The sequence below is a fragment of the Squalius cephalus genome (assembly GCF_949319135.1).
Source record: "Squalius cephalus genome assembly, chromosome: 25".
NCBI classification, from domain to species: Eukaryota; Metazoa; Chordata; class Actinopteri; order Cypriniformes; family Leuciscidae; genus Squalius; species Squalius cephalus.
In genome coordinates this window covers 25,918,280-25,941,205 of record NC_137146.1, presented here as the reverse complement: position 1 = coordinate 25,941,205, position 22,926 = coordinate 25,918,280, and the positions used below count along the sequence as shown (strand labels likewise).

At 37.1% G+C, this 22,926-nt stretch overlaps 1 protein-coding gene across 4 annotated transcripts in view; it reads left to right on the top strand.

The window, feature by feature from the left end:
- Positions 1 to 499: 499 nt before the first annotated feature.
- The window catches only part of ccny (cyclin Y), a 58,943-nt gene continuing 36,516 nt past the window's right edge, over positions 500 to 22,926 (top strand). For all 4 annotated transcript variants that reach the window (XM_079863452.1, XM_079863450.1, XM_079863451.1 and 1 more), the window contains exon 1: positions 500 to 1,024. In XM_079863452.1, the coding sequence (XP_079719578.1) occupies positions 871 to 1,024 (154 nt within the window). In that variant the 5' untranslated portion in view covers positions 500 to 870. The remainder of the gene's footprint in view (positions 1,025 to 22,926) is intronic.

The window sequence follows — 22,926 nt, the reverse complement described above, 5'->3', positions numbered from 1 at the left end:
TTGCATTATGTTTTGGCTCCTGCAATAAGCACAGTCATATTATTGGCAGAAATGGGTGTCAACTGATAATAATATGCATTTTATGTAAATAGTCTGTTATACTGTTGATCTCATTGATTTACATTACAAATATCATAATTTAATGTTGTATCAATATAATATTAGCAACTGCAGGAAATTGCATATGTTGCTCAGTTTGGTTCTCTGAATAAAATTGAGCTGTTTTTTTCACTCAAACCCCAAATTATGCTCTTTTTTTTTAATATATAATCTATTATTGTACATTAAAATGTTGTTTGTTATTGTCGTTTTAAGTGTATATGTGGATGAAAGTGCTCAAACAGAAAGAGATTTTATCCATTAACTAACGTGTAACCAGATTAATGTGGTTTAATGCAACCAATAAAACAAGACAAATATGCCAGAGAAAATATATCGTGTTTAGGCCACATTCAAATCTCTTGCATGCAGATACAAAATGTATCGTTCAGAGTGACGTCAGACGCTGAACCGGAAGCTGTTCCGTGTGTTCTCTCTCTCTCTCTCTCTGTGTGTGTGTGTGTGTGTGTGTGTGTGATCGTGGGCTCGGCGATACACTGACAGCTGTACGATACAATGTAACTGCGACGGGTGAGAATGGAATAACCTACGGATACCAGCGCACACGCACATATAAACACCCCGTAGAGCAGCCAGCGTGGATTATGTGTTGATTTAATGAGGACAGTCGTGATTGAAACACGCTGATGTCTTTACACGACCGTTTGGCACGGGAGTGATCTCGCAGATCGCAGAGCCCGTGTTTCACCCCGTCATCCGCAGCTGTTCCGCCCATCATCTGTTCGTTTATCCGCACACACACCGGGACTCATGGGGAACAGCACATCATGCTGCGTGTCGTCCAGCCCGAAGCTCCGGAGGAACGCGCACTCGAGGCTGGAGCCGTACCGGCCCGAACCGGAGCTGAGCCGAGAGGACACGGGCTGCAACCTCCAGCACATCAGCGACAGGGAGAACATAGACGGTGGGTGTCATCCAGCATCATCCACACACTGATAACAGCCGAGATTCACGACCGTTAACAATAATCAGTGTTGGCCAGAATAACAACTCACTGAAGAGACATCATGAGGGGTCTATATTTAAAAAGTACGATTCTTTTCTTCTTTTTTTTGGGACACTTTACGGGAAATACCACGTAAATACCGGTGCTGTTGACCGTCAGTAGGCTACCATCATTCATACAGTAGGTAGAAGTACCATGGTATTACCCCACTGTACGATGGTAACGCCCTTACTTTATTGTTAAAGAATCACACATCATATGTTAATAGCACGGTAGTGTTTTGATGCCACACTGCATAAAAATAAAGAAAAAGTTGCTGCATTCATTTTTTAAGTACAATCAACTTGGATGTTTAAGTCATTTCAACTTACTTAAAAAATGAGTTGAATATTGTATAACTTGCTTAACTTATTTTGATGAGTTAAAGCAATATAAAAACATATGGTGTCATAGCTTATTGATATTATTTTTACAGTGCACTAATCGTATTGGTACATTACAAAAAATACCATGCTAATCATATTTTTTAAACAAAACAGCATAGCTAGGGCAGTAAAACTCTGAAAACTTGGTTTGCCCATCACTGTCATACAAAATTTGATATAGAAAATAATATAACCATGTTCATTTACAATAGCATTTACATGGTATTACCACAATGTATATTATTGGACATGTACTATAATAATAATATTGCTCAATTATACTATTCATATTCTTCAACATTTACATTGTACTCCATAGTAGATATTATTTGTAGTTACTTAGTTTTACTCACTAACAAAAAATACTATAATAATTACATTTTTGGACATGCAATTGTAACCGGTGCTATTTGACCCGTGGCGAGGAGGATTCGAACCGGGGTCTCCGGCGTGGGAGGCGGGCACGCTAAGAAGGATGCTAAAGATGCTAGCGCGTCTCTTGAGGCCAGGGGAGTGAGGTTTACACTCACTGCTCTTACTGACCTATGTCCGTTACACTTGTTGATAAAATACCATAGTGCTTGCAGAATCATGTAAATGTCATGGCACTTGAATATGGTAATCATTCTGTATCATGGTATTACCATCTGATTCTATGGTATAACCATCGTACCCTACCATGGTTCCAGTGTTTGATTCACATTGTGGATTAAAGGTGAATGTTTTTGTGCGTGATCAGAGGTATCTTGGATCACAGCTGTTTGTTGTTCGTTGAATCTGGCAGTCGATCTGATCTGTGCAGTTAATGCAGCCGGTGCGCTGGACATCTGTTGAAGTGGAGAGTGGATCCAGATACATGAATGTTCTAATGTAATTTAACATCTAAAAGGAGATGGAGGCTGATGAGAGTGTCATGTGACAGCAGGCAGAGCTCATGTATATGAGTTATAGCTGATCCAGGACCAGTTACTGATCCACATGATCATTATTTATATAGTTATATAGCATGAAAAATCAATAACTAACATATATTGTATACTGAGGTTGGTGCCATGAAATGTTTGTTTGATAAAGGGGCTTAATAAAGGGCCTATTAATGCTTTATGCATTTTGATCGATCTGCTGTTAAATATTTCTGTACTTAAAAATTGATCTTTGTGAGGGCAATCTCAAGAACTTTTCTTTTTCTTTTTTAATTCTTGACTAACACTCATGAACGACTGGAAATGGCATGGAAAATAATAGTCTCATAAACTCAAGGGTAATTTCTATAGTGAATATATATATGTATATGTTTAACTTTTGTTTATTGTTGTGTTATTATTTTTATATTTATCATATACCATATATTTGTTATTATATATTATTTGTTTTAATATAAATTTGTTTATTTTATTTTTTTGAAATCTTTTGTATTTTGTCGTTTTTATAAATTATTATTTCAGTTTTATTTTAGTATATCAAGTTAGACTACATGACAATAATGAATGTTGCCTTGGCAACTCTGAAATAAAATAAGTTTAAGCTTTTTTATATTTTATTTCAGTAACAAGTATCGAAAACAAGTAACAAAACCTAGTTTTGTGTTTCATTTCGGTTAACTGTAATATCCCTGTTTAGCTCTTTTTTTGCGAGTGATTATATAACATAATAAAAAATAAAAAAAAATCTTTAACCACTAATTACAAATTTCAGCACCTTTATACCCTTTTAAATAGGTTTTATGCCGAAGGTCACATGAACAAACAGGAAAACAGGTCTCATTGCATCCGTTTGTTGTAGTAAGTGTTAATGGCAGAACGAACTGAAGCGATATCAATGGACTCAGCTAATCTAGCTAGTTATTTTTATTGTTACCGTTTTATTTCATTTAAATGTCTAAAAATGTTAGTGAGAAGAAGAAAAAAAACTTTATCAATCTGCATATGCGATGGACATCGGTTATGCTCATCTTTGCTCGCTCCTTTGAGGGTATCTTGAGTAAAACGGCTCTATATTTACCGAAGCACATACAAAAGACCTGAACTGGAAGCAATGTGACCTGTTTTTACAGAATACAGAAGTTTGCGCGTAACCCCCGTTTGTCTCAAGCACAGTTCTGAGGATAATAATTCTATCCATCCCAAAGTGCATTTACATACAGACACTTTTATCGCACCCTCCCATGATACACTGCAAATTGAGGAAGTCCCGTATTTCGTCATATCTAGCCCACCCATGGCAGCTTAGCTCGTGTGCCGTGAGATGAGAAGTGTGTGTTGGGTAAAGATACTCTTTTCCGCGGTCGGGGTCAGTCTGTGCCAGTCTCCTGTGATGGAAGAGGAGACAGCTGCTGTGTGAATCAGCTTTATCCTACTGAATAAACCAGTGTCACAGCTCTATTTTCAATCTCTCATTCATGAAAAGCTGCTTCATGATAATGTAATGATTTTACAACGTTATCACATATACACGCTTGTATATCTTTGCATAAAACCTTAAAGGTACAATATGTAAGACAATATTTTGTATCAAAATATCCAAAAACCACTTACATATATTTCTTTCAATTATGTACTTACATTATCATAAATGTTTCCAAGAATTTGTAAATACAATGACGTAATATCCGCGTTATCCCTGGTTTCCGCTCGTAGGGCTGCACGATATGAGGAAAAGCTGCGATGTGCGATAAGATTGTTTAATATTGCGATGACGATATGACTTGCGATAAATATTCAAATGTGAATGTTAGCTATGCTGTTCCCATGTCTTAGTGCTTTAATAGGTTCTTTGCGTGATAGGTCAAACGTTTATTACCTGCCTGGTTCAGATTACATGATTTTAGCACGATTTTGGCACGATCCGTTTGATGTATGGGTGTTGTGGGGATTCGTAAACGACAACGGACGTTGGGACGCAAGATTCGATCGTTTCATCTCGTATAGTGTGTCATAGTGGGCGACAACCTACGTCCTTCACGACAGAAAGACTAGCATGTTTAATTTTTTAACGGTCCTCCATGACGGGTTGAGTATGTGAGCGAGAGTGAGTGAGCGAGCGCGAGCAACAGTGTGTGTGTGTGTGTGCGAGTGAGTGAGCGAGCGCGAGTGAGTGAATGTTTGCGAGTGAATGTGTGAGTGTGACGGCACGCGATGACTGGTCGGAAAGCAACGTGTATTCTGACATGTTTCTTGTCCACAACACGACAAGATTTTAGGAGTCAAAAACGTGGCCTAATCTGACACCGTGACTATCATAACAGACACAAAAATCTTGTAATCTGAACCAGGCATTATTCATCGTGTCAGGCTGTCTGTTGCGATGTGTTCATCGCGCGAGTTCATATCGCGATGACGATGAAACTTCGATGTATCGTTCAGCCCTATCCGCTCGTACTGCCATAATAACCATGGCGACAGACGTGGACAACTGCATTACGTCTAGCGGCATGCTCACGCTGTTGTTGTTTTGTTCAAACATTATGGATCATGGCAAGCAGACTTTAGGACAAAAGGAGAGCTAAAACGAGGATCAATATCAGCGTGGCGTTTTCCAGATGCCGAGAGCTCCATGTCCGCGACTAACTTCGACTTGACGAAAAAATACATATTGAAGCTTTAAAGGGGTCATGATATGGATTTTATTATTTTAATATGTTCCTTGAGGTTCACTTATGTTAGTAAAGAATTTAGAAAAAGTAAAGAAATAATTAGTAAAGAAAAATTATTTTCTACGCTCATTCTGACCCTCTGTCTGAAGGCTTGGCTCCTTTAAGGCTTGTTAGGAAACACCCACTGTTATGATTGGCTAAAGTCATTGCATAGGAAACTTTATGGCCACTCGCTATTCCACGCGAGTAAGTGTTTTGAAAACATTATCCATATAAAACTGTAATTTAAAGACAAAGCATTATGAAATCGTTTACTTCCAGTACTTCCAGCTGCTGTCAGATCTAATACAGCTCCTGCTTCATCTTTCAACAAAAGTTTCTTTGCAAACTCCATTACACTGTGCCTCGTTTACAAAACAAAATGCTTCGAACAAACATAAAATCCTCCGACACGATCCAGAATGTTTAAACAAAGCGAATGTTCTTTCACTCTTCCATTTATCCTGTTGTCTACAGACTCAAACGCGTGGAGTATGTCATAAATTGAATGCACATCTGTATACTGTATCAGTGTAGACAGCGCCAGTCATTATAATGGCTTCTGTTTGCATTTGACAACTCGCTCAAACCCAGTGTAGGAAAGTGTCAGCCGTTAACTGAACGCCAATGGGCGGGGCTTACGGTGTGATGATGTATTACTGTTCGTCGATGTCTTGCTCTGGAGGCGAGGCAGTCATATTCAAATGTATTTGCCTGTGTGACATCATAGTCACCTAATGTCAAAACGAGCTGTTTTTTGAGCTTGCTATGTTTGTAATGAGGAGGACGTTTAAAGTCATGACACTTACAGGATGTCTTAATAGTACAAATAGGCAAATTTTGATTTTAGCAAATTCTGTTATTGGTATATAATTCAGTGTGATAATACAGGATATTCCTTTTTCTTGAAAGAAATGGCTTTAAACAAAACTGAACTGAAAACTGAAAATGAACATTTTGGGCAAATCCTTTCTCTGGGGTTCTTTTTGTAGCTGCCTGGTACCTTGATAATGCAGTATTGTTTCCCAATGGACCGATTAAAACTTGTCCCTAAAATTGAGTTGCAGCTTGCCATCAGATTAGACCTTGCAATTTTGAGGGTGGTTCTACCATGTTTTTGTGCAACAGACAGTCGGTGAGGCCTGAACCATTGCATATTTCTTCTTAAAGAATAGCCAGCACTGGGGAGTGTGCAGAGCGAGAAACTACGGCACGCGTCTTAAGAGCTAACAGGATTATGTGTTGTTTGCCATATGGTCTGCTAGTTTGTTTCTTTGTTAGTCTTGATATTGTTTGAATTTTGAATGGAACCATAAAATAGTCAGAGTTCCAGACAGTTCCAGTTTGATTTATGTTCTTAACTGTAAGATTACAGTTTACTCCAGGGATACTGGAAGTCCGGCCTGTGTGCCAAATCCAGGCCCCTATACGGTTAGAAATGTCCCAGCATGTCAATTCAGAATTTTTATCTGATTAAAAACAAAAAAGTAGTTGCTGCCTCTTCTATCTACACAGAATTCAAGCGTGATGTGTGATGCAACAAAACTATACAAAGACACTTTCTATGATATCATCAAACATGTATAATAGGAATGTTCTAGTTCTAGTGAACACCTTTAATTGGTAGATTTTATATGACAAAGTTGTGATTTTCACACAAATTACATTTTGGGAAATGACTGCAATGCAGTTTGTGTGCATGTCCGGAATAGAGACACAAACATGGTCGACCGGTGCATCTCTAGCATTCTGGGAAATGAAGTGTTGTAAAATACAAATTTATATGGCATATTTCAAACAGATCAGTTTGTCCGTTTATCTGTCTGTCTCTCTTTAAAGCTACACTGTGTAATTGTTAAGTTGATTCTTAGCAAAAAACACTTTGTTCTTTCAAAATCATATGTGCTCATTAATGTGTAATTACTTCTACCAACTAATCAAGTATTCTCGTAAGCGTAGAATCTGCCATTTAGAATACATAAGAGCGAGTCGCTTGAATGGCGGCAGCCATGTTGCTCCTCCATCTTGAAAATACATTAGCCGAAGAGGGACATACCTGGAAATTCGAATGCGAGGGGGAGATTACTCGCGACTGCCGGCAGATTTGAAATAATACGGCCACCGTAGGAGTTAAAACGCCCTCCGAATGGGAGGGGCTAGAAAGTAATGTTCATAAACAATTTCACCGCTAGATGGGAGAAAATCCTACGCAGTGTAGCTTTAAAGCTAACGCAAACTTAATCCTGAAAGTTGAAACGAATTTCATATTAATTTTAAATTTAATACAAATTTGATTTGCAATTCTGAATCCTGTTTGTGTCCTCAATTAAAATTCAGGAAAGAAACATCTCTTTTTTTTTTTTTCAACAGCTGACTCGTTGGCATTTCTACGTCAGGTTCTGTTCGCACAAGGCCTCTACATAAATAAAATTGCATTAAATCTACAGAAGTTCAATTTAAATTAACTTTACAAAAGTTATATGTGTGAAAGCACCTATTGACTACTTCTGGGAAATGAAAGTCCTTTTGTAGACTTGAGACCGTTTTGATGAATGAGTTATTTTGCCGAGGTTGTTAGATGTGGAAATGAAAGTATCGTTACTAATACAGGTCATTTAATTCATTGGCCCCTGATCACCCTGAATGGTTCATGAGCTACACAATTTAAGCGTCCCTGGCTTACACTTTTCCACATGTTTCCGCACTCATTCATATGATTCCCTACAACATCTATTCTGTTGAGACCCCAGTCCTGCAATGCAATGTGACTCTGGCATGATTGAGAGTGCAGTACAGTAGGGCGTTTGTTTGCGAGTGCACTGCCTCAGGCTTGTGTTTAGAGCTGTGACCCCTCCGAATGTGTGACTTGAAGTCAGACATTATAACTGCTGACTTTAAACCCCGAAGCGTCTATCCAGAAAACTTTCCACAAGACACCCCCCATGTGAAACATTACTCTTGCTGCCTGCTTCACCTTCTCACATTTTTCTCTTCATTAGTCTTGTTCTTTTGAAGCAGTCAGTGTCTACATACTCCATGAGTTCTCCTCTGTTCACTAGCTATAGTACATACTCCTGAGTAGGGCTGCTCTCAATATTTGTTTCATATCAGTTGACAGCGATAATTATCACGATAAATGTTGTTAAAAGGCATATTTTTCATTCCTGAGTGAAAGTTGTAGAAACCAGACAGTTAATAGTGATTTTAAACACTTTTCACAAATTAATATTACAAGTTTTGTCTCTTAAACATGCACATTTGACAGTAGCTTGAGTTGTTACAGTAACAGTAGCTTGAGTTGGGATGCAGATGCAAGTTTGTTTAAACAATCTCATTTTTATAGGGTAAAATTTGGTCTTCCATTTGGATCATGCTAACCATAGGTATAACTGTATAAACCACGCATTACACCTCACTGCCATTTAAAGCTGCGCGATTAATCGTTAAAAGATCGCAATCTTATTCCTAAACGACAATGATTCGCCTGTAGTCTATTAAACCTTTGACAAAATCACACTTGAACATTCAAATCTGCGTCGGAGAGAGCAGTTGTCATGTATAGATCATGTATGAACAGTCTTTTCAACCACAGAGCATCATTATTTCTGTGTTATAAATCATATCAATTCATAATATCACAGAAGTACTGGGATAAAAGTTTATAGTTTCGGATATAAACACTGATGTCTACAGAAGCGATCAGAATAGATACAATTACCTTTTGAAAGTAACTTGACTCTTCAAATAAAGATTGTCAACTACATTGTTACACCAGTAGGTGGCGATAAGTGACTGTTAAAAATGTATTTGTTATTGAATCATTCATTCAAGAGATTCATTGAAAAAACACTGATTCATTCAGTAATGAAACAAGTGAAGCAACAACAAAAAAAATAATTCATTTAGAATAAACATTTTAAATAGACTGCAGCAATTAACATTTGTCAGAACCTCTAGTAAATTACTTATTGTATGTTGTCTGTTCAGAATCGTTGGACAATCGGGATATTTGTTTGAAACCCCCAAAATTGTGATTTTCGATGTATGCAGAATCGTGCAGCTCTATGATGTTTAATTCATAAATGTTTTATTTAATTAAAACTAAATCCATAAAATGATCCCATGACTGGAACCCTTAAAAGGTTCTATATGTGAAGCGCCTGACAGAACCCTTTAAAGGGATAGTTCACTTTGAAATTTAATTTTGGTATGTTTTAGCTTACCTCAAGGGCATCCAAGATGTAGGTGTCTTTTTTCCGCAGTAGTTTCAATTTTTATGTTTTTAGGTCAAACCGTTCTCGTCTGTCAGTCATATAATGCAGGTCTATGGTCACCCCCTCAAAGAGCATGCACAGAGTCCAAATTAAAACAATTCCCCATCGTCCAAATTAAACAATTCCCCATCGTAAGTACACATTGATGGCCTAAGACACGAAACGAGCGGTTTGTGTGAGAAAACGAACAGTATTTATATCGTTTTTACCTCTTATAACACAGCCACGTCCAAGTGATCTGAGGGCGCGGGCGCATCCTGCTGTGTGACGTGTGCGCAGACTGGTGCAGAGTATATATACACTAGATGTCGCATTAAAGACATTCGTTCCAATGAACTGCCGTAGCCAAGGCGACATCTAGTGTATATATCTATGCACCAGTCTACGCACACGACACACACCAGGATGCGCTCGCGCCCTCAGATCACTTGGACGTGGCTGTGTTATAAGAGGTAAAAACGATATAAATACTGTTCGTTTTCTCACACAAACCGCTCGTTTCATGTCTTAGGCCATCAATGTGTACTTACGATGGGGAATTGTTTAATTTGGACTTCTCTGTGCATGCTCTTTGAGGGGGTGACCATAGACCTGCATGATATGACTGTCAGACAAGAACGGTTTGACCTAAAAATATCATAATTGAAACTACGGCGGAAAAAAAGACACCTACATCTTGGATGCCCTTGAGGTAAGCTAAAACATACCAAAATTTAATTTCAAAGTGAACTATCCCTTTAAGCTTATATTTAAGAACCTTTTCTTCTCAGAGTGTGTGTTAAACCGCTACTGATGTCAGAATCACTGAAAAGAATCCAACACAAATAAATCTGGAAGAAATGACAAACATAATGTATTTGAAGATTCTGCTCTAAATCATCTGATGTCACATGAGGGGGAGTGAGCTCAAACGAGGCTTATTTTAGCCAACAGTCAGGGCTCATATTTGCTCTGCCAGAAATGATAGGGAGATTTGTGTTAATTTCTGCTGTAACAGAGCACAGGTCTGGAGATTAGTAGTGTTTGAAAATCCCTTTGGATTAGCACAGTGACACAGACAAGTGAACGGACACAAGTGAAGTGTTAAGCCCCGAGTATACCACAGTTTCAACATGAACTCTTAGCATATGCGTACAGCCGAACACATTGCCATTCAAACTCAAAGTATACTCCATTTGAGCTTTTAACACAGACGCTTGACGCCCGATGTCTGCGCTATTTCTCTCCAGACGTATTACAGATGAGATAATTAAAATGTTTTAAACTAGTAGGCAATATAAATGTATGTTCGTTTCTGAGTGAACATCTCTAGTTCATTGAAAATTGACCATTTTAAAGTACTGATTCAGAATTCTGTTAGCATTTTTACCACTGAGGTTTGAGTCAGAGATCAGAGAATGTTTGCAATAGTGGAGGAAAGTGTGCCAAAGCTAGATAAGAGCGTGAATATGAGATGAGTTGTGAATGTGGAAAGACTGCTGACTTACACTGCTGACTGCTTTAGCTGATGACGAATCTCAGCAGAAATGAAAGTGCATCAACATAAAATGAGTCAGCCGTAAAAACGCTCTCTAATCGGTCTTAATCACTTTCTCTCTCACTCATGAATGGACCGGACTCCTGTTTGACGTTTGGCAGGGTCCTGTGGTGATTTTTGTCCTCTGAAGGAAATGACATACAGGAAGTGCATTGGTTTTCCGTGTCCGTGTGTTGTGTTGCAGATCGTTTCATGTGCGGGTTTGAAGTTTTGTGAAACACTCAAAAGTCCTCCACAGGACTGGGTGATACAGCTAATAATATATTGATTTTATATTTTAGCTAGCAATTTTATGAGATTCAGAATCTTAAAATTTGTTCAGAAGTTGCTTAAAAGTTTTTGGTAAATAAAAGATCTATATTGCAAAAAATGATGAGTATGTGTTTTTCACACTGTGATAATTATATTTAATTCCATTTTGTATTTGAATTTGTAAATATTGTAATAATTCAATATTTACTTGCATACACATACCGTTAAACAATTTGGGTACGATTTTTTACAATATTATTTTTACACTCTTAAGTCTCTCCAAGGCTGCTTTTATTTGATTAAAACCACTGTGAAAAGATAATCAAAGATGTAAATAAAGCAAAGATTATTAGAGTGTTTAAAAAAAAAATCATGTTTAATTTGCTTGCCATTTCTGTGTAAAAATTGTTTCAAAGTAAATCCTACGCCAATTTTTAAAAATAATAAAAATAAATATTGTGAAATATTATACGATTTGAAATGACTTTTTTCTATGTGAACTCATTTCTGTGTTGGCAAAGCTAATTTTTCAGTAGCCATTTCCAAACTTCTTTCATAAAAACAAAACAAAAAGAGTTCAAAAAAATTATAAATTGAACATGATTCTTCAGAAATCATTCTAATATGCTGATTTGCTGCTCAAGAAACATTTCTTACTATCAATATTGAAAACAATCATGCTGCCTAATTTGTGACTCTTTGATAAATAGAATTATAAATGTCTGTACTGCCACTTTTGATCAATTTAATCCATCTTTGCTAAATAAAAGTATTAATAGTTAATAAAATCAAAATGAGCTCAAACCTTTGAACAGTAATGTATTAAATCTGTTTAATGATATAACCAACAACATGCGACTGTCGTGAACATTTTCAAGTAAAGATTTTATTGAATCAATGAATTTATGTTTTGCACTCTTTAACTGAATCAAATCCATATACATTTTGGCTACTGGGGGGTGTTTCTGAATCTGAGACATAAAACATATTTGTCTTGTCACATTCATGAGTGTCAGGAGGAGCGAGTGCAATCATTGGTAATTTTAATGGCCAAATAAAAAGAACATTAAAATGATTGCAGTATTCATGATGATGTAGGTTAATGTTGTAATAATTAAATACTATAATGTATGTCATAAATAGTAAATTTATCACCCAGCACTGCTTCCACCAATGGCTTCACTTTGTATCTCTTTGCTGGTGTATTTTTTTTTTGTGTGTGTGTCAAAAGTGTCCTTTTGTTTCATCTGGAGCTCTTTTAAAAGCGTTTCTGTCCACATCTATGGTTATATTTCTTTGCCTACTTTTCTAAGTATGTCTGTAGACAGTCTGGGCTGAACTTCTCTGCATACACATGGCCATCTGACCTCTTTGTAAACCACTCTTGTAGGACAGTGGATGCCCCTATTTCTTTATCTCGATATGACCAAAATCTTAGATCACGATATGAGTAATTTTATTTCACGATAAGGATACATAGCACAATAAAGTTATATTATATCATCACAATTTTAATAATAATTGTGTTCTTAATTGTGTGAAATAATTCTTAAAACCAATTTCAATATCACAAAAAAAAAAAAGAAAGAAAACTCTTAAGCTTACTGAAGACCAGTAAACATCCAGTGATACAATAAGGACAAATGAACTAATTACAAGCAATAGGACAACAAACTACAATGGAACAAAGAAATAGACCTACCTGGAAACTTCAAGCAGTAGGAATAAGAAATACTAGGCTACATACATCGTTTAAAGTGATCAAATGTATAAAACACACTTTATAGAGGTAAATTAAATATACATGTATTCTTATTAAAGTGAGACAAATGTGATTCAGTGAAGAGCAGTGAGAGATTTTCTTTCATTTTCATCTGATTAACATTAATGACAGATGACGGCAGGTTTATTAGGCTGCTGTCACTTTAAGAGCGAATGCATGGATCACATATACTGTCACATATGTTTTCTGTCTCAAATGTTTACTTTCACTTGAGACATAAATTACAGTGTTTACAAGGATACTTGCAAAGATGGATATTTTGACACAAGTATGTGCATTTTAACCGCTGAAGCCCAAATAGGCGGCTTCATGTGCGCTCGCATATATTCACTGTAAAAAGTGAATAGTTGGATCAACTAAAAAAAAAATACTTCAATTGGTAACACCTAAAGAAATTAAGTTTTCTCAACTTAAATTATCACGTTTTATCGTGAAAAATCTGATAATTTAAGTTGAGAAAACTTAATTTCTTTAGGTGTTACCAATTGAAGTAATTTTTTTAAGTTGATCCAACTGTTCACTTTTTACAGTGTTGAAATGATGACTGAAGCTGTCAATAACAATGCTAAATATACAAATCTCCTGTTATAATCAATGAAGCAGAAGCGGTCTACGCTGTGCAACGAATATTTTATTGTCATCATATTTATATCTGTTGGTTATAATGAAAGGATTAGCGCCAAACTAAATCTGACTAACTTAAACGCATCTGATTGGCCACTGCGTTCACGCACTCAACAGATACGACTGTGATTGGCTACAAAGCTCAACGCTGCATAAACATGTTGTGAATAGAAACCTCTGATGTTCTTTCAGAGGAGCGTTTTAAAGCAACTGGTGTGTATGTTGTGCTTCCAACACTATGTTTGCTATATTGCTATCAGTGTGTACCGGTACTGAAGAACGTCAGATTCAATTATCAAAAAAATCTCTGGCATGACAAAGATTCATTTTGGCGGCCACCAAAATATTTCCAATACAGAGAAAAACCCTGGATGAATAGAAAGTTCAAAAGAATTTGAAATAGAAATCTTTTGTAACATTATAAATGAGACCCTGGCCTTAGAGAACGCTTAAAGAACATTGCACTGCATTTTCACTGGATGGGTTTTGTGAGATCCTCCTGTAAAGCAGTCGTGGGAAGATCAGTGAATGTGTTCTTTCAGCATCAGTCTGTACACGTGGATATATTTTTCACAAGGCCTTCAGACTAAGCTTCAGGAGTTTGACTTTTGACGTACTAACACATAATCGTACATTTGAAATTTGAGATGGAGTGTTTGATCTTTTGTGGGAAACCTTGCGGTCGGAACAGACACTCTAATAATATCAGTTATCACTTATCAGAAAGCGGCAGCACTGTTTTGTTGGAAAAGATGTGCTATAAATACAGCATGCCATTTAGAAAGGAAAATGAAACAATAATCCACAAAAGTGTAGTTGTGATTTTACCATGCTTAAAGATTGCATTAAATGATTTAACATAAAACGTAAATATGCTACCGTTCAAAGGTTTTGGGTCAGTATGTTTTTTTCTTCCTTTTTTTAAAGAAACTAATGCTTTTCTTTAGCATCAAAAGATCAAATGTGAAAGTGAAGACTTTCGTTCTTACAAAAATATATATTGCAAAGAAATGCTGTTCTTTTGAACTTTCTATTCATCAAAAAATCCTGAAAAAAATTTTCCACAAAAATATTAAGCAGCAAAAACCATTTTAGCAGCAAATCATCATATTAGAATGATTTCTGAAGGATCATGTGACACTGAAGACTGGAGTAATGATGCTGAAATGACAGCTTTATCATCACATAAAAAAAAAAAAAATTAGAATAGAAAATAGTCATTTTAAATTGTAGTAATATTTCACAATATTATGTTTTTTGGTCAAATAATCAGCCTTGGTGAGCAGAAGACACTTCAAAAACATAATTTAATTTAGACCAACATGAAATGTGTTAATAATAATTACAATATTTCACAAGTAATACAGTTCATTAATATAGCTCATTAGTGATGTTGTTGATATGCAAACTAGGTGCATTAATGTAACAACTATTTTTACACACACTTATTAAAATATATTTCTGAGTTGGAATCGTCTGTGTATTTCAGCACATCAACCACTGTGTCTTTTTAGTGTCTTTTTATTATGTTTTCTCCTCTCAGGAGAGCAGAGACTCATTTATTTCTTTGGGCAAAAGGCCCAGCACTGAGGGCTAAATGAATCAGAATTGAATCAGAATCAGGCTGTTTGTATGCATAATCATTATGCTAATGGTATCTACTTCAAAAGACCAATGTGCTATAACCAAATAAATCCTCTCAAACCTCTCTCTTGGTTTTGTGAAGCCAAATGACCGTGAGCTTAGTGGAGGAGGAACGTGTTCAGCGACAGCTCTTATGATCTGCACTGTAAACATTAGACATATTTGTTTGCACTGGTCTGTACAATTTAGTAGTTAAAGGGATAGTTGAAAAATAAAAATGGAAAATGTTTATTACTCAAACATGTATGATAAAAATAATGAGCCGTTCTTCACACTAAGCCATTGTGTTAGTGGTCGACCGATATATATCGTCAAGACCGATATATCGCCCGATATTTGACATTTTTCAATCATCGACATGACCGATAAGTTTAAATGTTTGGCTGATATGCGTGCTTAACATATATGTCTGTGATTGGCTACAAATCTCAACGCTGAACTGTTTGGAAGATGTGATTTTGACGGCGCACCAGACTTTTATTTTGACGGCCGTGAGAACGACGGTTCATTAGTTTACCCTCTCTGTTTAACAGTTCTGTCTAATACTTTTATTGGTCAGAACTTCTAAACAAAGAGTAAACTGTATACTGAAAAGTATAGTGTCTGCTTTTTTATTATTAATAAGCATTAGGTTGGCAATCACTATAATATGTACTCATCTACCGTCAGCGTTCAGCAAACACTTATTTATATCACTTAAGAGTCTTTGAATATCTAATAAACATTTAATTTCACAAACCTTGCAGACTTAATTGAATCCAGCTGTGAGATCTTCTGAAGTGTGCATTTATAGACTGCATAAAACGAGCGTATTCAGTGTGTGATGGTCGGTCCGTGGAAATAGGAAATTACGTGGAAACGCAAGATGACAAACTTTAAACCCTTGATTTCAAAGTATCTTGTGCTACAGTATATTCAGTTGCTCACTGTAATATTCATGTCATTTTCTCTGTGTGCTGTAGCCTATGTAAAATAAGTGTCATGTATGTAAAGTAAGTGTCACCTTCTCTTTATTTAAAAAAAAAAATGTATCTCAGTGCGCACAAACTTACCAGATTACTGAGTGCCTTGTTGGTTTTAAACAATTTCTTTATTTGTAAAAAAAAAAAAACTATAAGGATTACATAATCAAGAAGTTGCCATCTAAAGTATAAGTATAAGGTTCCTGCCACTGTTTTGACTTTTTACACATCTAAACTCTTCATGAGTTCTCAACCATCATATACAGATGTACAACGAGTGTGTTTAGCCCAGTACACAGCATCGTTTTGGATGTTCGGTAAGTTTCATCGCAAAATATACGGCATAAAACCCTTTTTGTGTGTGTGTGCCTTTAGGCTCAGTGTTAAAAGTGACAGTGTGAACGCTATGCGATCCAGGACTAAGAGGGTTCACAGTTGTAGTTCGGTTCAGTTGTTCCAGACCAAAAAAAAACCCATTTAGTCCTGGTCCGCTTAGCGCTCACATTGGCATTTTAACTTGAAAATACCAAACCTAAAGGCATAGGGATATGTTCACAACCTGATTGGTCAGCTTTTATTATGAATATTTTGCTAGAACTTACCAAACATCCAAAACAATGCTGTGTTCTGGGTTAAATGCGCTCGCTGTGTGTGCGGAGCTACATATGATGGTATTCTGACCAGCTGAGAACTCGGGAAGAGCTTATAAAATGTGTAAAGGAGTCAAAACAGTGGCAGGAATCGCTCCGTCACACAAACAAACGAAGATCACAGTGAGGACATGCGGTTTTGATGCCTGTACTGAACTGTGATGAGAAAAAACTGGTATGCTTGAGCATTCTGTCCTTTTTAGGGTCGTATCTTGTGACATCATATCCTGTTTTGGGTTCGTTTACAAAAGCTTTTTGGTCCGTGTTGCGTTTATATTTCATTCGAACCGCACTAGAGTTCGTTTGGAAGGTGACCGAGACTCATCTTTTCAGCATCTCTGTCCGCTTGTATATTGCGCACCAGTGTTCAGATGTCAGCGTTCACACTTATTCAAATGAACCGCACTAACAGAGCAATCGCACCAGGGTTCATTTTAATCCAACCAAACATGCCAAGTGTGAACAGCTGAACACACCCTAAATGTATCATTTTCTTGGACCAAAACATCCAAGAGAACCGAACTACAAGTGTGAACACAAGCTAAGATCTCGGCATCGCCATCAAAAAAAATCAATATCGGTCGACCACTAGAACATAGTGCACAAACTTGGAGCTTGAGTAAATGTCTTTTTTTTTTTTTTTGGTAAACTACTCCTTTATCAGAGTTTGTGAGTGTTTTGTTTGGGTGATGAAAAGCAGACGGCTGCATCAAAAGCACCGCAGGCGAATCCACGAGGGCCATTGTTGAGCGGGTGTAGGAGTCATAGACCAGCTTCAGAGACGTGCATAAATATCACACAGTCCTTTCATTAAACCTCACAGACAACAGCCAGCTGGGCAAATCCCCCTTCAGAGCTCAGCTATTTTCTGTCTGTCTAGCCTCTCTTCCCTTGAGTATCCTCTTTCTCTCTTACATCGCTACAGTAAGGCGTCTGCCCTCCTCCCATAACAACGCTATGGAAACCCATCCCGGCCCTCAAGCATCGCAGGGGGCGGAGCTTGACTTGTAGTAATTATGCATGGCACTTTGGGCTGGCAGTGTAGGATATATGCCCAGATTTTTCTCCCTCAAAGCGTTTTTTTTTGCGTCAATATTTGCTCTTATTGTTTGCATGTTTATTGACTCTAAACTATTCGGCCTGTTTAGCTCAAATCTAATATTCAGCTTAAATTCACTTAAATATCTAGCGTGAAGAGGTTCAGAAAAGACTGCAGTGAGACATTAAAGAAATATAATTTTTTTTTTTTTTTTGTCTTTGCCACACAGAAGCGAAAACTATTCTTGGATGATTAGTGTTTTTATGAGAGCAGGAGTTATTCCCATGACATCAGCGCAGCTGCTCTGTGTTGTTGGGTGGGAATATGGCACATGAAAGGGGAGCCCTTATTAATATGCATAAAGGGGGTGTGGCCGCTGAACATGTTTGGAGCACCTCTGATGACCTGAATCGTGATCAGCATTAAATATATTTAATAAAAGAAAAAATAATGATTGGTTCAAATGGACAAGAAAGAACAAATTGAAAAAATAAGTATAAAATAAGACAGCAAAAATAAGTATGCTAGAAACTTTATATATAAATACACTTCTGTTCAAAAGTTCTGTTCAAAAGTTTAAGTAATTGCATTAAACATAAAAAGAGAAATTCAGATTTTTTTCCGTTTCCACAAAAAGATATGAAGCAGCACAACTGTTCTCAACATTGATAATAATAAGAAATGTTTCTTGAGCTGCAGAACAGCATATTAGAATGATTTCTGATGGATCATGTGATGCCGAAGACTGGAGTAATGATGCTGAAAATTCAGTTTTGATCAGAAAACATTTATTTTAAATTAAATTGATGTTATATTTAACAATATTACTGTTTTTCTTGTATTTCTGTTCAAATAGCTCCAGCCTTGGTGAGAATAAAAAATCATACATACACACACACACAAATGAATGCATTTAATTAAATGAATAAAGTTATGTAATCAATTACTTTTTTCAAGTAACTAGTAAAGTAATGCATACCTTTTAAATTTACAACAAAATATCTGACTTACTTTTTCAAATAAGTAACTCAAGTTACTTTGTTTTCACCTTTATTGACTGACAGCTCTCCTGGCTGTCCTCATGTTGAGAGAAATCAGGAGTAAAATGAAGATGTGTTGTCTGCGCTGTGTGAACATGATGGATATTGTAGTTCTAGACTAAATGTGAATATGCATTCACTCATCTCACTTGCACAAATACAGATTCAGTATTCCCCAGAATGAATAAAAACAGTGAAATGAAACTCAGAATATTATGCAAATGTACATATTTAATCTCACTTTATTAACCATTGTCCATTGCCGCTGACATTCAATGATCCAAATTCAAACATACTAATAAGCAAATATGACACTGTTTTTTATTTTTGTTTTCATTGCTGAAGTAAGAGTGATGCACTTTCTCCTCCTACATCCTATTCTTCTGTGATAGCAGCACAGCTGAAAGGCTTGTTTGAACTGCGCTCTCTACTGTACAGAATTTGCATTTCCTTCAGCCTGAGGCTTATTCATTTCACTTGTTGTGAAAGGGCCTTTATGTTTGCAAAAATATAACTTTTTTTTTTCTATTTTTAAAACAAAAACGAAAAAACAAGTTAGCCTAACACAAGTTAGTTACTTTTATGACTTCTTCTACTGTGGCAATAGTAATTCTGATTGTGTTGTGATTCTGATTGTGTTGAGATATGTGCTATTAACACAGCTCTACTCTACACATCTACAATGTGTATAGTGTGCATATTGTGTTGCTGAGTTTATATGTCAGGAAGACATGGTGGCGCTGGCACAGATGGCATCACAGTCAGACCTGCTTCCTTAACAGCATGACACACACACACACACATTCTCACACACTGCAGTAGGAAAATCATTCCTCAAGTTACTGAAAATAAAGCCTCCAGGATTCACTCAAGATCTCACAGATTATACATGGTTACTGTCAGCTGATACTCCACTAAAAGAACATAGTAACCTTATCAGTACAACATTTGCCATTTGCTTAACACCTGATCGCATAATACATTGTGTGTTTTACTGTCTAGTCATCCATCCATCCATCCAGGTATTACAAGATGGCATTATTACAGTTGTGAAATGTCTTACTCTATCCCTTTTTCCTTGACACACACACACACACACACACATTTTCTTTTTATATTATTAATATTTAAGTAATTTGTTAGAATTGAATATTTAATCATTTAATTAAAATAATTAATTATTTGAAAATAAAGGTTGCCATTCTCTTTGTATTTCTGAGCTTTCTGCTCAACTAAATATTACAAGATGGTCTTCTTACAGTTATGAAATGTCTTAATTGGCCGTTTTCATTGACACGCACACACTCAGCATATGTGTGAATCATGATTGAGCTTGTGAGCTGTGTTGTGATCAGACACCTGTTAACACTCCAGCACTGCACAGATTCTGATCTGGACTCTAATGCCCTCAGCAGGTGCCGCTGGCCTGTTTTCTGCCCACTCATTCACACACTCACAGCTGCCTCACTGCACTGGCACACGCGGGCAGTGTTTGGACAGCTTGCTTACATCACGCTCAGGAAGCTCTCTGATATGAGCTGTGCAGATTTATGAGGGCCTTTTTCATAGCGCTTAGTTGGAAGTCTGTGAGACTGTATTGATTTCTATTCTTTGACGGTTAAGTTCCCTTGATCTTCAGCTAATTTTAGCTGAGAACGTTGAGCTTGTAGAACAGCTAGCATCGTTTTTCAGAATCTGTTTAATCAACCCTTACATTTCCAAGCCCATCCATCCATCCATAGTTGTGTGCTCCAGGTGTCCACTTTCATGTGTGTTTGCCCAGTGATTCTGCAGACACTTGTCAGTGGGATGAATTAATGAAGGGCAAAACAATTTTGTTTCCCACCTACTTGGATCTCATGATCCAACCAAATCTTTGCCGATAACGATAGCCGATTATTCAGAATGATATCTGCTGATACAGATAGTTTGATAGTTTGATAGTTTTCTTAATTACACTCAAATAACTGAAATGTGTATACAACTCAGTTGCACATAAGGTAACAAACCCTTGTCTTCATGTAGGGCTGAAACGACATGATCGACAACAAAATATTTTTCTTGTCAAATAGTCGTTTGAGCTCACATTATCTATTTTAAGGGCCTGCAATAATGCGGTTTGACCAGTGGGGGCGCTGTAGCGCAAATGTTTAGCAGCCCTCGCGGATGCAATCTAATAGAAGACATGACTCTTCAGAGGGCAAATAAAGGCGAACCAGTAGAGTGTGAGAACGTTTAACATAACTACAAAAATAAATCCTTCATATGCAGGGCTGCCAGCTCTTAAACTCAAGTCACATGTCAATTTTCTCTGAAAAATACATTGCAGAGCAAAGAGGATTCTGACAGACAAGACAGAGCAGGTTAAGTGCTGTCAATTTTACTACAAAATCCAAGCGATAAATATGGTTTTGGCACTCTTTAATGTGGAGTTACAGATCGCTGTATCGCCTCAGTTCAAATGACAAGTGAACCGATCATCATTTCCTCTTTACTACTAGTTACACAATGAAAAAAACATGAATGAACATCAGAAGGTATGTTGAAAGATACAGAATGATTCTTACTGAAATGATTCATGTCTCATGTAATCGCTCAATCAGTGTTCCAACTAGAGTCCTGCACAGGTTCGGGTACCCAACAGGTGACCCGCAAATTTTGCTCAAACGGGTGAAAAATATCCAACCGTGTCGGATACGGGTGCGGGTCGGGTCGGACACGGGGGAAACACGGGTCTAAACACGGGTTTAAAACAATCACATGCAAACGTAAAAATATATGCATATTTTTAGGAACACATCTACAAAAATATGCCTGTATTTCAAGTTAATAAAATAATTTAAAATCCACATCAGTTTATTTGTGCCGACGCGCCACGCCCTCCCAGGAATCTATAACTTTACCTAGGCTACTTTCACTTTTAAAAATGCATCATAACCGTGCGCGATCTGCTTGCAGTCATTGAGATAGATGCTGCGGAGTTGAAGAAAAGAATAACTAGTGGAGATTGTAAAGTTGTCGACAATACGTCATAAAAAATCAAATCCACTATGTGGGAGAAATTTGGAGTTATCTGAAGAAAGTATTGTGAAAGGCTTATTTGCTGCATGCATTTTCGTGTTGGATAGCCGCAAATGTGGAACTTCATCGCCGAGGAAGCACGCAGATACTGTGGTAACAAAGCAGTTCTATCGAACAGTATTTTTCAAATTTAACACTTAAGTATGTGTGGTGTGCAGGGCGTGTTTGAACACAACTCTCAGATAATGCATAAATCTCAATTTCAGAAAATTGACCCCTGTGACTGGTTTTGTGATCCAGGGTCACATGTGTTCTCATAGAGATGTGCATAGAGTTAGTGCTGCTGGCTGACCATCGAAAAAGAGCCCGCTGTCCTTTATCTGAGGTTTCCATGGTTCCGCTACCCAGGCGACAGGCGAGGACGCCACGACAAGACAGAACAAAGTATTAACACGGGCTAATTACTGCTCTCCACCCTGCCGAACACACACACACACTGCTGTTTCAGCATCCATATCCATGTGCCTGCTGTCAGGATGCATCACATTATTTACTTGATGAGGTTACAGTATTATCCACGTTACATAATATCTCTATTTCAAAATAATGATGATAACTTTAGATATCCAATAAACGTTTCAATGGACTGAATGTGAGAGTCTCTTGTGAATTATAGGCCATAAAGTTGATGCAGAAGAGCCGTTTGAATGAAGCAGAGTCTCTCAATCTGGTGTTGGAAACACAATTGACTTTCCTTCCTCACTAATGGCTGCAGTGCGTCAGCGCGTTCACAATGAGATCCTTTGATTTATTCAACCCTTTTTGAGAAGCCGTACAGGAGATGAAGAGGGTGTTGGCCAGTCTGCAGGGAAACTGGGAATGCGTGCGGTGTGTATCCCGATGCAACCACATGCTCCCCTGCTCTCTTATTTATTTTTATTCAAGGAGTAATTGGCCAAAACGAGCATCCTATAGTCA